The following is an 11,761-nucleotide window of genomic DNA, read 5'->3' as shown; positions in this document are numbered from 1 at the left end:
GTTTTGGACCTAATGTTGCAACAATAGCCTCATGGAATATCTCCTAGTGACTTACTCATTCAGCTCAAGGAGCTTGCTTATAGAGCCTGAGAATAGGTTTGGGGCCAACTACAGTAATTTGCTTTGGACTAGTCAGTCACAGCCTTGCCTTGTCAGCACCCCAATGAGTTGCATCAGACTCTCTGCTAAGCCACCAGGAGAAATGCTCCCTTTTAGCCTAGGTGCAAATACTTATAATGGGTTACTATGTAACCTAGAGTTCACTGAGGCTTGTAATGGTAAAATGTTTGATATAAACCATTCCAGACAGCCCTGGTTGAAGCTGGGCCTCCCTTGTCATGTAGTTTCCTGAAGATATCAATGGACTGTGCAAGGTGATTGGTGCAGTCATGAAGGTAGTCATGAAAGTAGTCATGAAGGTAGTCATGAAGATAGTCATGAAGATAGTCATGAAGGTAGTCATGAAGGTAGTCATGAGGATAATCATGAAGGTAGTCATGAAGGTAGTCAGGAAGGTAGTCAGGAAGGTAGTCAGGAAGGTAGTCATGAAGATAATCATAAAGGTAGTCAGGAAGGTAGTCAAGAAGGTAGTCGTGAAGGTAGTCATGAAGATAATCATAAAGGTAGTCAGGAAGGTAGTCGTGAAGGTAGTTGTGAAGGTAGTCATAAACATAATGTGGCTGGTTGTTTAACCCACGGTCCTTTTGCTCAAGGCAGCTAGGGAAGCAAGGGAAATCTAATAGCTACTATTAGGGAGCCAGATTGCCCATCTCCCAAAATCTGCTTATTCTTAGGAAAATGAGTATTAGGAGGAATGCTTACAGAACTTAAATAATTTATCATTAGCACAGAAAGCAGTTTTAGCATACTTTAATGTGCTTGAATAGTATTCAACACCTGCTTAGTGCTCCAGGGAGATGTGGGCCACCTTTCTGTCTCACTACCTTCTACAAAGACAAACGAGATGAAATTGCACATGGTAGGAAACCATCAGATCCAGGGTAGGAGGCTCGGAGGTAGCTATTCCTGCAGTGACCCTTGTTCATTATAGCAACATACTGGTGAGGATCCTGGAGCTTAGTAAGGAAAAAACAAAACAAAACAAAACAAAACTCAGCAGTGGCTGGATTTTGAGCCCATGTCTTCCCAGAACTCTCCAAGTCTACAGTTGTTTGGAGTTTTTTGTTTTAATTTTTGTTTTTGTTTTTGTTTTGTTTTCTCTAACCAGGGACTTAAAGTAACCAGGTAGTTGAATTAGGAGTAGTAGCAATTAGAGCTGAGAACAGACTCCAGAGTTAAACTCCCAGCCTGACTCTTCTTCCTGTGAGTCATATTGGCTTGGGGAACCTTGTGAACCTTCCATGTCTCTATATCCCTATCTGTGTGATGAGAATAACACAAGTACTGACCTCACAGTCTAGTTGGAATGCATCCTCTTCACTTGAAGGAGGGTTCAGCGTATAGAAAATGCTCAGAGGTTGGTGTTGAACATGTGGTGTGTTGTTCATGCATGAAATTTGGATACAGAGAGAAATAGATCGTTGGGAGACCTTCATATGAGCCTGTGTCTTCAGAGTTCCATATGCAAATGTCTTAGAATCTTGCTCACAGTTTCCCAGATTCACTGGCTCAAATTCAAAAGGCCACTGAGTTCAGCAGAGCTTAATTTGTGAAGCTGTCCAAATGAGAGAGAGCCAAGCTGGACTAAACGTTAGGGTTATTTCAGAACTGTGATGTGGTTCCTCCTACTCAATGGTTGGCACTACCTCCTTGTTCTGCTGTGTTCACCTTTCACCTTCCAGCCCAGCCAATTCCCAGCTGGCCCAAGTGTCTACACCACTCAAAGGCAGAGATCATTCAAACACCATGCCAAATCCTATGTGTGTGAGTTTGTGTATCACTGGCATTGCTAGGCTCCTGTTTTACCATTTAAGATTTTTAGTTGTGTGACTCGAGGCATATTCCTAACCTCTCTGCCTGTTTCCTTATCTTTGCAGTGGTTATAATAATAGCAACTGCCTCCTAGGACTGTGGTAGAGATCATTTGTTGAGAGTAGTGCTGGACCCCATTATAAACATAAGGATTTTCTTTCATTAATGACATTGTCAGTGTCCTGATTGGCACCCACATTTCTAAATTGTCTGTCTCCAGGGTCATTTACATAGGGTCTGGGGTGACTGAGAACTCAGGTGCTTTGCAAGACTTTTCTTCCTTCCCTTTCCTTCTTTATTATTTTCTTTCCTTCTTCCTCTGTCCCTCCTTCCCTCCTCACTTCCTTTTTCCCTTCCTCTCTTTGCCAACCCAAATGCTGAACATGAGCCCTGCTTTGTGTCAGGCCCTAGATGATCTTGGATAATTGGAACTCAAGGTCTAATAAGGGAGATATTCACAGTCTGACAAGAGTGTCATACAGAAATAAAACTGTGATGTGGGATTGTTACATGGAGCTATCATGGACAGCGGTGGGGAAGTGGTCACACAGGATGGTGACAGATGACTGCCATCTGCTTGCTCTGTCTTCTCAGTGTACACCATGCTGTCAATCAAGCCTCCTCAAAGCCAGATTGCCAATCTTGTGCAGAACCCCTGTCTTTCAAGCTAGAAAGCTAGAAAGATTCAAAGAATGAAAGAGGAATCAAATTAGGGCCTTGACAAATAAAGGTGGGATTCACTATTCTGGGCTCTTATCTAGGTCTGCAACATTTGTATTAAGTTCTTACATCAACCAATGCAAGACAGATTATCTCTTCAAAAACGTTTTCTTAGGGCTTAGTCTGTAAAAGACTGGAGTTTAGATCCCCAGAACACATGTAAAAAACCAGATATGGTGGCACATGTCTCTAACCCTAGCATTGGAAAGGTAGAGACAGGCAAAAACCTGGAGCCTGCTGGTCATCAATCTAGTAGACTCAAGGAGCTCCAGGTTCAGTGAGAGATCCTGCCTTAAAGAAAGGAGAGGTGGAGAGTGGCTAAGGGAGACATCCAGCATTGACTTCTGGCCTCCATTCTTAAATGCACACACGTGCATTCATTCTCACATGTACGTGTAGACACACATGAATGTGTACATATACACCAACACACAATAAATAAATAATTAAAAATAAGTATTTTTTAAAAGCACTCTCAGGACCTAGAGAGATGGCTCAGTGCTTAAGAGAACTGGCTGCTCTTGCAGAGGGCCCCAGTTCAACTCTCAGCACCTACATGGTGACTAACAACTATCCGTAACTCCAGTTCCAGGGGACTACAACACCCTCTTCTGACCTCCACAGGCACTGCATGACACAGATGTACTTACACACATGTAGGCAATACATTCATACACATAAAATAAAAATAATAAATAATTATTTTAAAACCTTCCTTCTTCCTATCTACCCACCATCTATCCATTTATCAGCTTACTCAAGGAATATAAAATTCCTCCAACATAGCAGGAAACATTCTAGGGTCTGAGAATACACCGACAAATAAGACAGATACAATCCCTACCTGCCTACTGGACAAGATGCCTCAGCCTTCCTAAAGCTGGCAGCATATGTCAAACGCAGGGTTTTGTTTTAATATCTTATCAGCCTCCAAGTCATGTCCAGCTTGAAAATGGGCACCACCACTCACTGTATATACACCTAGAAATCAGGAGTGGTTCCTCTCACACTCATGTAGAATCTGTTGGGAAAGGCTCTTGCTGTTCTACTCCACACTCTGTCAAAGCTCTGTCTCTACTGTAGTCCCTCTGTCTACACCAGCATCAGGTCCTACCTGCAAATTAGCTCCAGGGCCTTCCTTAATAAGCTTTCAATTTTGTCCTGGCTTCCCTCCATTTCAATCTAATCATATAAGCAACATATCCCATGTCTTCTTGACCCATCATAACATGACCAAAACCGTATCTAGTTTAGCCACCACTGTGTGCTCAGCAAGTTACTAGAAGAATTCATAAGGTGTTGAGTGCATTTTTATTGAATAAAGATGGTTGGCTTCATTTTAAAAAATAAATAAATAAATAAATAAATAAAATGAGTCAGGGCTGAAACACTGAGCCAATGCCTTACCCAAGTTGAAATATTAACTACAGAGAATGGATCTGAACTGATTTCTCTTATTTTACAGTCTCCTCTCTTTCCACTGTGTAGCATTCACTCACTCAACTGAGGTTGGGTGTGTTTTATTAGTGAGGCCAAATCAGTTTTCCCTTCATTCAACAGCATAAAAATGTTTTTAGTGCTTGTGATGTACCAGCCTTATGCTAGATGTCGGATGTACAAATTTGAGCAAGGTAATCTCTCATCTAAAAGCTGGTCTCCTGGTTTATCAACTTCAGAATAATCAACAGAATAAATAATTTTTTGCTGCAGGCTCTGTCCTTTGCATTGCACATTTGACGTCTCTGGCCTCTACCCACGGGAGTCCAGTAGAGCACCCCAAGTTTGGCGGGGGGGGGGGTTTGTTACTTTGCTTTAGCCAGAATGTCTCTGGATGCCACGAATGCCTTCTGAGAACATCTTATTTAGCAGAAGAGTCCCCATTGAGTCCAAGTGAGTTATGGTGACCAAGCCTCAGGTTTGCTAGGGAACACTGAATGTTGGATATTACATTGAACATCTGGATGTTCTGAGATCTGAGCCTGGAAGCTGATGCTCTGGCAAGTTTCAGACCCGAATAAGAGTTATTCAGAAGTAAGAAGAGGTGGAGCTTCCCCAGGTAGACATCACAGCACGTCAAAATTCTGAATATCAGGTAGTTTTGTGGAGTTGAACATGACTAGAGTTCTCTGGGTACTGAGTTAGAGTTCCCTCCTACTGAGGTAGGAGCCCAGGGCCAGGACTGCATCTACCAAGACACAACAATATTGATTTTTCTTTTCTATCCCTAGTCCATCTATTTTCAGTTTTACTAATTCCAGTGTGGATATTGTTATTCTGCACTGAACAAGTTACATATACTTGCTTTCCAAGGAAGTCCGATGTCAGCTTCAAGAGGCCTTCTCCTTCTCCTGTACCTTCCAAGAGTAGAGTCTGTATCACGCATTGGGAATCCATATGGAGAAGGGCAAAGATGAGTTTTGAATTTCAGGCACAAACTTGCCTTTCATTTCATTATCCTTTGGGGTCTCAGATTTCAGGCAACCCAATTAAGAAGTAAGCCGAGTGTCCACTTTGCTGGAAGAAGAATTCTGTAAGCCTCTTAGGCAGGGTGGCTGTGAGTAATTCAGAGTTGAAGCTTCTGTGCCAGCATATCCTAAGACAGTTTAAAGTGTCATCTGTGGCCAGTGGAGTATTAAATGAACATGGCCAAAGCATTTCAGACTCTTGGGGGTTGCAGTGGAGCATTTGGATTCCAAGGAAATGAACCCCAAATCCCTGGACAGATAGAATAAGGGGGTCTTCTTGTGTTTCTGCTGGTATTCAGAAGTGATGCTTAAATTTCCATTTAGGACAATATGGCTGTCATTAATTTCATTCTTGCTTAGTTTGTTTGCAGTTAAGCTCCTCATGTATTTATCGTCCGCTGAAGTGCAGGAGATCAACACTGTTGAGTTTGAGACTCGCATTAAGTAAAGGGAAAGTACCACATAAGTCCCCTAAGCTCATCTCAGTTCCTATTTTTTTTTTTAAATCTAAGCACCAAACCCTGCTCTTATAGCACAGGGGATTGGATTGACTCTTTTTACACATGACGTCAGCCTTCTACTTCTTCTGCAGAAAGAGGATTATTTTCCAAGCTAATGGTGCAAGCTAGCAATTTTTGAATGATTCTCGCATGCTAGAAGGGGACACTAAGCACTTTATGTGTTACCTCATTTAATCAATGATAAGCCACATAAAGTGGGGGCATGGGGTGAGCATCTTACACATAAGGAAGCTGCAGATGAGAGGACACAAATGTGTCACAGGTTGCATGATTTATCAGATGTCTCCGCCCAGGTTGGTTTTGTCCTGAAGTCCACATGTGAGGTTCTATGCTGGATATCCAGAAGTGCCAAATCGGGGCTGTTCCTCCTGTGTAACCCTGTGAGGTAAATGGATATGGAGATGTGCAATCTCTATAAACTGTGTCAAGTAGTAGAAGACAGAAAAATCTGTGTCTTTGAGGCACTTGAGCATCTAATTTCCAAGAGGGAATGCCCTGTGTAGGTTTAAAAGGGACATAGGAACAAGGCTGACTGAGAAGGCAAGAAAGGGCACTGCAAGCAGGACAGCTCGTGCATGTATTGGGAAGTGGAACTTAGGGCCAAGCAAAGGGCTTGTCGCTCATGGCCAGATGGAACCACTTAGGGCTATAGTATGACAAGTCAGCGGGAACCCAGAAGGAAGCAGGCTTGCAAAGCAATTGTCCTGAAACCCTTCTCTTGACTCTTCAGCAGAACACCTCCCTGCTATCCTCCTTCCTCCACTATTTAACATATGGGCCCTGGTATTTTCTCTGTCCTTTTAGTCATTCACCTGATAGTGGTGAGAAAATCAGCTCCAAATACTGTGACTTCAGCTCAGGGAAAAACAGTTGGATAAACAATAGACTATCTGCATTTACCCTGATTATTAATGAAGATTTCAGTCAGACTGCTATAAATAGTGCTGAGTGAGAGGGGACAGGTCCACAAGGAGCCAGGAATAACAACTGTTTTTTTGCATATTAATTAATTATTCATTCATCCACATAGTCAGTGTTTCCTAGAGCTTCCTATGTCAAGTTGTAGGCAGGAAGCCTCACAGATATCACATGCAATATCCCCTCTGTGAAGGTGCTGGGAGGCTTGCTTAGCAGCTAAGGATCCGATGCTTGGAGAGCACAGAACATCTGCTTGGCAGAAGCACATTCCCACCTCACCTCCTCAGAGCAATGCCAAGACCTCTCTGTTGCACCAAAAGAAGACATCACCAGCTCCTCACAAAAGCATATGGCTGTCTTAACCAGACAGGCTCCAGAAAACCTGCCATTATCTCAAGCCCGTGCAGAACTGATCATACCACCTATGTCCACTCACCCTCTCATTTCTCCCATAGGGCATGAGTGCCTACTATGTGACCAACCTTGTATGACATAATGGAGCGGAGGCCACCAAACAGAGTCTGTTGCAGTGTAGACACACTCTACGTGGGTCTATAGAAAATACCACACTAAAGAAATTATAGTTATTGTGTCCACTAGGGCAAAGGAGCAGAGGCTGAGAAATAAGACAAGAAGTTAATATTCATAAAATACCTACTATATGCCCAGCTTTATGTCAGATCTTGAATAAAGGTTACCTCCTTTCAACTAGGTAAAGCAGGGATGGTTTATCCCCATATTATAGATAAGATCACTGAGGTCCAGAAGAGTCACAGATTTGCCCAGTATCAACCAAAGGGGAAAGATGGACCTGGGCTTCCAGCTGTCATGCAGCTGACTTTTCATAACAGAGAAAGTTTATAATCTAATTATTAACTGTTTTCTGTATTAAAAACCATTTAGACAGAATGTCAGAGACCCCAAAATCCTCAAATAATCACTTGGAATTCATAACTAAATAAAATTTAATATATAGCTAGATGGACCTGTGAGATGGCTCCTGGGGTAAAGGTGCTTGCCACCAAAGCCTTGATGACCTGAGTGTGATCTCTGGACCATATGATGGAAGGAGATCTGAAACCCACAGATTGTCCTCTGGGCTCCCCATGTGTGCTGTGTCATGAACATGCATGCATGTGCACAAACACACACCATAAATAAATGTAAAAATAAAATTTCAAGATGTAATTTGTAGCAACTAGAGAGATGGCCCAGCAGTAAAGGAGCACTTACTGCTCTTGCAGAGGACCTGAGTTCAGTTCTCAGAACCCACATAACAGCTCACAACCATCTGTAGCTCCAGTCCCAGGGGATACAATGCACTTTTCTGGCTTCTGTGGGCATCTGGCACACACATAGTGCACATATATACATACATGTAAACACTCATACGCATAAGATAAAAAGTAAATAAAACTTTAAAAAAATGTGATATAGAGGTCTGGGAGTGGTGGTGCATACCAATAATCCAAGCACTCCACAGGCAGGGCCAGGCAGATCACTTTGAGATCGAGGCCAGCCTGGAATAGTGTACCTAGTGAGTTCCAGGCCAGCTGAGGCGACAGTGAGACCCTGACTCAAAAAAACAAAAACACAACAAAGTATGTAATGTATAAAAGAGATTGATTGTATTGGAACAATTTTTGAGATACTTAAATTTTTGAGACGTGGTCAGATGTGTGCTTCTTTGTGAGGAGCCTGTTGGAACACCTGGTGCCGGGTTGAATATTCCCATAATATTAGAGTGGTGGTGAGCATAAACAATACCTTGAGATAGGACATAAAACTGCCTGTGATTTCGGTAGTGGACGACTAGTCATAGACATTGAACATATTGATGGAGTTTGTTGCCTACATTCAAGACTGAAATGGATGCTAAATTTTGATTGGTGGTTGGAAACTTTAAAATGCACTTTTCTGCCACCAAAGTTCATTCATCTGCTAGATTCTGTCACAGGGGACCGTTTATGGACCACAGGTTAAAGGTGCCCACTTTGTCGTTTATGTCATTTGCTTCCATTTGATTGGTTATTTGATGAGGACGTATCTGTGCCCATGTTATTGGGGCACCATGAATTAGTAAGAGGAGACAGGAAGTTATTGATGGAGAGGAGAGGCGCATGCAGAGAGAACACATCTTTGTAGCATATGACTATGTGCTGATGACCCTATCTTATCCACGGGGGAAACGTGCCAAGACCCCAGTGGATGCCTGCAACTGCAGATAGTACAGAACTCTCTAATACTGCGGCTGCAACGACTTTTTCCTACCCATGCATACTATGAAAAGTTCAATCAATTAGGTTCAGTAAAAGACTAATAAAGACAACTGATAAACACTTATAACAAAATACTCTCATGAAGGTTAAATGAATGTATGCACCTCTCGCCATCTCGCTCATCTCTCTATCTCATTTTAACTCCTCCCGGAACTTCAGTGATACTTTCAGACAATGATTGGATGCAAAGCTGCAGCATCGCAACCCTTGATAAGGGCGCTGCTGCAGACCCTACCTCTCTTTTAAGCGCCACTTAAACATATGAGGACACTGAGCTTCGGGGAAGTTACAAATTTGCCTGTGATGCAATTGCTAGTAACTAACTGAGCTAGGCTTAGAATTTGAGCCACTGTTCCACCCCCTTCTCCATCCAATTACAAACTGCTAAATCAGATCAGCACCATGGGTGCACAGTTCCCACACATCCTTGGAGGAGAATGTGTGAGTCTTTATGGAGGGATGGGAAATTACAAGAGCCTGCACTGAAGGAGGAAAATTGTTCACTTTTGCTTATTTTGTAGCCAAAAGCTGGGTCTCTTGGATCGGGTTCGCCTTTCTAATCCTCGTGGTAGCAATACTAAAGGAAAGCTATTTACCCCTCTGAATGTAGATGCCATAGAAGAAAGCCCTTCTAAAGAAACAAAGCCTCTTGGCTTAAACAATAAAGAGCGTTTCCGCACCGCCTTCCGCATGAAAGCCTACGCTTTCTGGCAGAGCTCTGAAGGTAACACCCTTACTCTGTCTCAACTTCTCCACTTCCTCTCCCAACCTTCTCCTGCCTCACCTCCCCCTCTCTCCATGAAGAACTCCTGCACCCACAAAGCAGTGTTTCCCATCCCTCCCGGTGCCTACTTCTTGTCTGAATTTATTCATGTCCCTTGAGCTGGCGGCATCAGTGACGTGGTCCATGACTCAGAGATGAGGAAAGTTCCAGATTAGTTGGGCTGGAATCACCTTGGTGCTTCAGCTCAGATGTTTTCAGGGAGCCTTGGGACTTGCACTGTGGCATGTAAGGGCAGCCATGATCAGGAAGTTGTCATGGAGGGAAACTGGGCAGATGCAGAAGGGCCAGTCCAGAACCATCTGGAAATACGCACACCAGTGTCCCCAGAGAGGACAAGAGGGGTCAGAAAAGCATCTTGTGGGCAGAAGACTGTAGCAACAATGGCCATGGCCTTGTGTACCTCTGTCATTTAGGAGAAGGAAGGACACAGAGGAAAGCAGTGTCCTAGATTCTAAATCCATCAAGCCTTGACCCCACCTTATTGCTCCGTCCCCTCCAATACCTCTGAGGTGGGAAATGCTCAGAAAGTGACCTCCCAAGACCAACAGAGAATGACAGAGAAAGAGGTCCAACTCAGGCCTGACTCCAAGGCCCATGTCTGTGCCTTTTGCTGACCCCTGGGACCACCACACCCTGCAGAGTTCACCTGAATTATTCCTGACCTCTACTCTGGTCCAACCATGACCTGCTCACACCCCTGACTTAGATTTTCAAACCATAGGGTGGGGATACTAAAGGCGTAAACAGTGTCCCAACTGGGGACTATGATGTGGTTCCACAAAATGGAAATAGATGAGAGCTGACTAACTTAGATACTGGAAGTTCTGACTCGGCAGTGGGCATCCCTGAGCTTTTCCACTTGTGGTGGACTACATGAATACATATGTCTCCCTCCCAGATGCTGGAACAGGCGATCCCATGGCAGAAGACAGGGGCTACGGGAATGACTTCATCATTGAAGACATGATCCCTACCCTGAAGGCCGCCATCCGAGCTGTCAGGTAATGAGCATGATCCCTACCTATGTACCCCAACTTCATGCCAACAGGACACAGCTGGCAAATGCCCTCGGACCTTGGGAAGAGGTCAGAAACCTCCTCCAGTCTCCTTGAGCCAGGTCCTGTGGCTACTAAATATTCTCTGGAGAATTGCTGCCTTAAGAACTTTGAATCCTTCCTTAGGCAGTTGTCACAAAGGACTTCTGCTTAACTTAAAGAAAAGTGCTTCCGTAGGCCTCCTGCCAGTCTTTCCATCCCTGACACCCCTCTAGCTTTAACCAGATGGTGGTGAAATGACGCTGTGAAGTATGTCAGGGTGGAAGGTCTATTGACATGTGCCCGTTTATTCAGAATCGCTTTTTTCCTGCCTGTCTTTACTTACATAGTTCTTTTTTAAAATGTGCTTATTTACTTATTTTTATTTTGTATATTCATGTTTTGCCTGCATGTAAGTGCACCTGTGTGTGCAATGCCTGCAGAGGTCAGAAGGGTGTGTTGGATCCCCTGGAACTGGAGTCATCAATGATTGTTAGCCACCATGTGGGTGCTGGAACCGAACCCAGGTCCTTTGAAAGAGCAGTAAGTGCTCTTAACCATTGAGTCATCTCTCCAGTCCTATATAGCTCTTTAATCAGCATTTGTAACAAGATAATAAATTATATTTTTGTCTATATTAAGAGATCATAATCTGTCCTATTTCTGACTTACTTTAGGAATCTTCAGGAAAATCAGAGTATGCTATTATCAAAGAAACTTTATCACAGTATGGATAAACACCTCATGAGAGGGGCAGTGAATTCTATAAATTAAACTGATTCTCCAGAAATTAGTCATGATATTTTCAGCAAGATTCCCAATCACATAGACCAGGGAGTGCAGTAGCTTTGGAAGATATGGACTTCGTCAAAGCCTGTGGGGTATATTCTCATGGCACCATTATGTTTGATAAGACAGAAAGGCAGCTAGGTAAAAACAGATCTGTCTGCCTGCCACCGTAACTGACTGGTCAATCCCATTCAAAGAAAACCAGTTGATGAATCTGTGTTAACCCTGAGGAAAGACTCTACTGAGATGTCACAAGCTCCTGCCTCTGACTTCTGATTTGTACCTTTTTTTTTTTTTTTTTTTTTGAAGCCTTTATTTA

At 43.3% G+C, this 11,761-nt stretch overlaps 1 protein-coding gene across 2 annotated transcripts in view; it reads left to right on the top strand.

The window, feature by feature from the left end:
* Window positions 1-11,761, top strand: part of Kcnq3 (potassium voltage-gated channel subfamily Q member 3) — a 355,041-nt gene that overhangs the window by 333,535 nt on the left and 9,745 nt on the right. For both annotated transcript variants that reach the window (XM_029568359.1, XM_008843178.2), the window contains exons 10-11: window positions 9,357-9,559; window positions 10,518-10,620. In XM_029568359.1, the coding sequence (XP_029424219.1) occupies window positions 9,357-9,559; window positions 10,518-10,620 (306 nt within the window). The remainder of the gene's footprint in view (window positions 1-9,356; window positions 9,560-10,517; window positions 10,621-11,761) is intronic.

This window comes from Nannospalax galili, unplaced genomic scaffold (assembly GCF_000622305.1).
Source record: "Nannospalax galili isolate Female #2095 unplaced genomic scaffold, S.galili_v1.0 scaffold620, whole genome shotgun sequence".
Taxonomy (NCBI): Eukaryota; Metazoa; Chordata; class Mammalia; order Rodentia; family Spalacidae; genus Nannospalax; species Nannospalax galili.
This window is presented reverse-complemented; position numbering and strand designations above follow the sequence as displayed.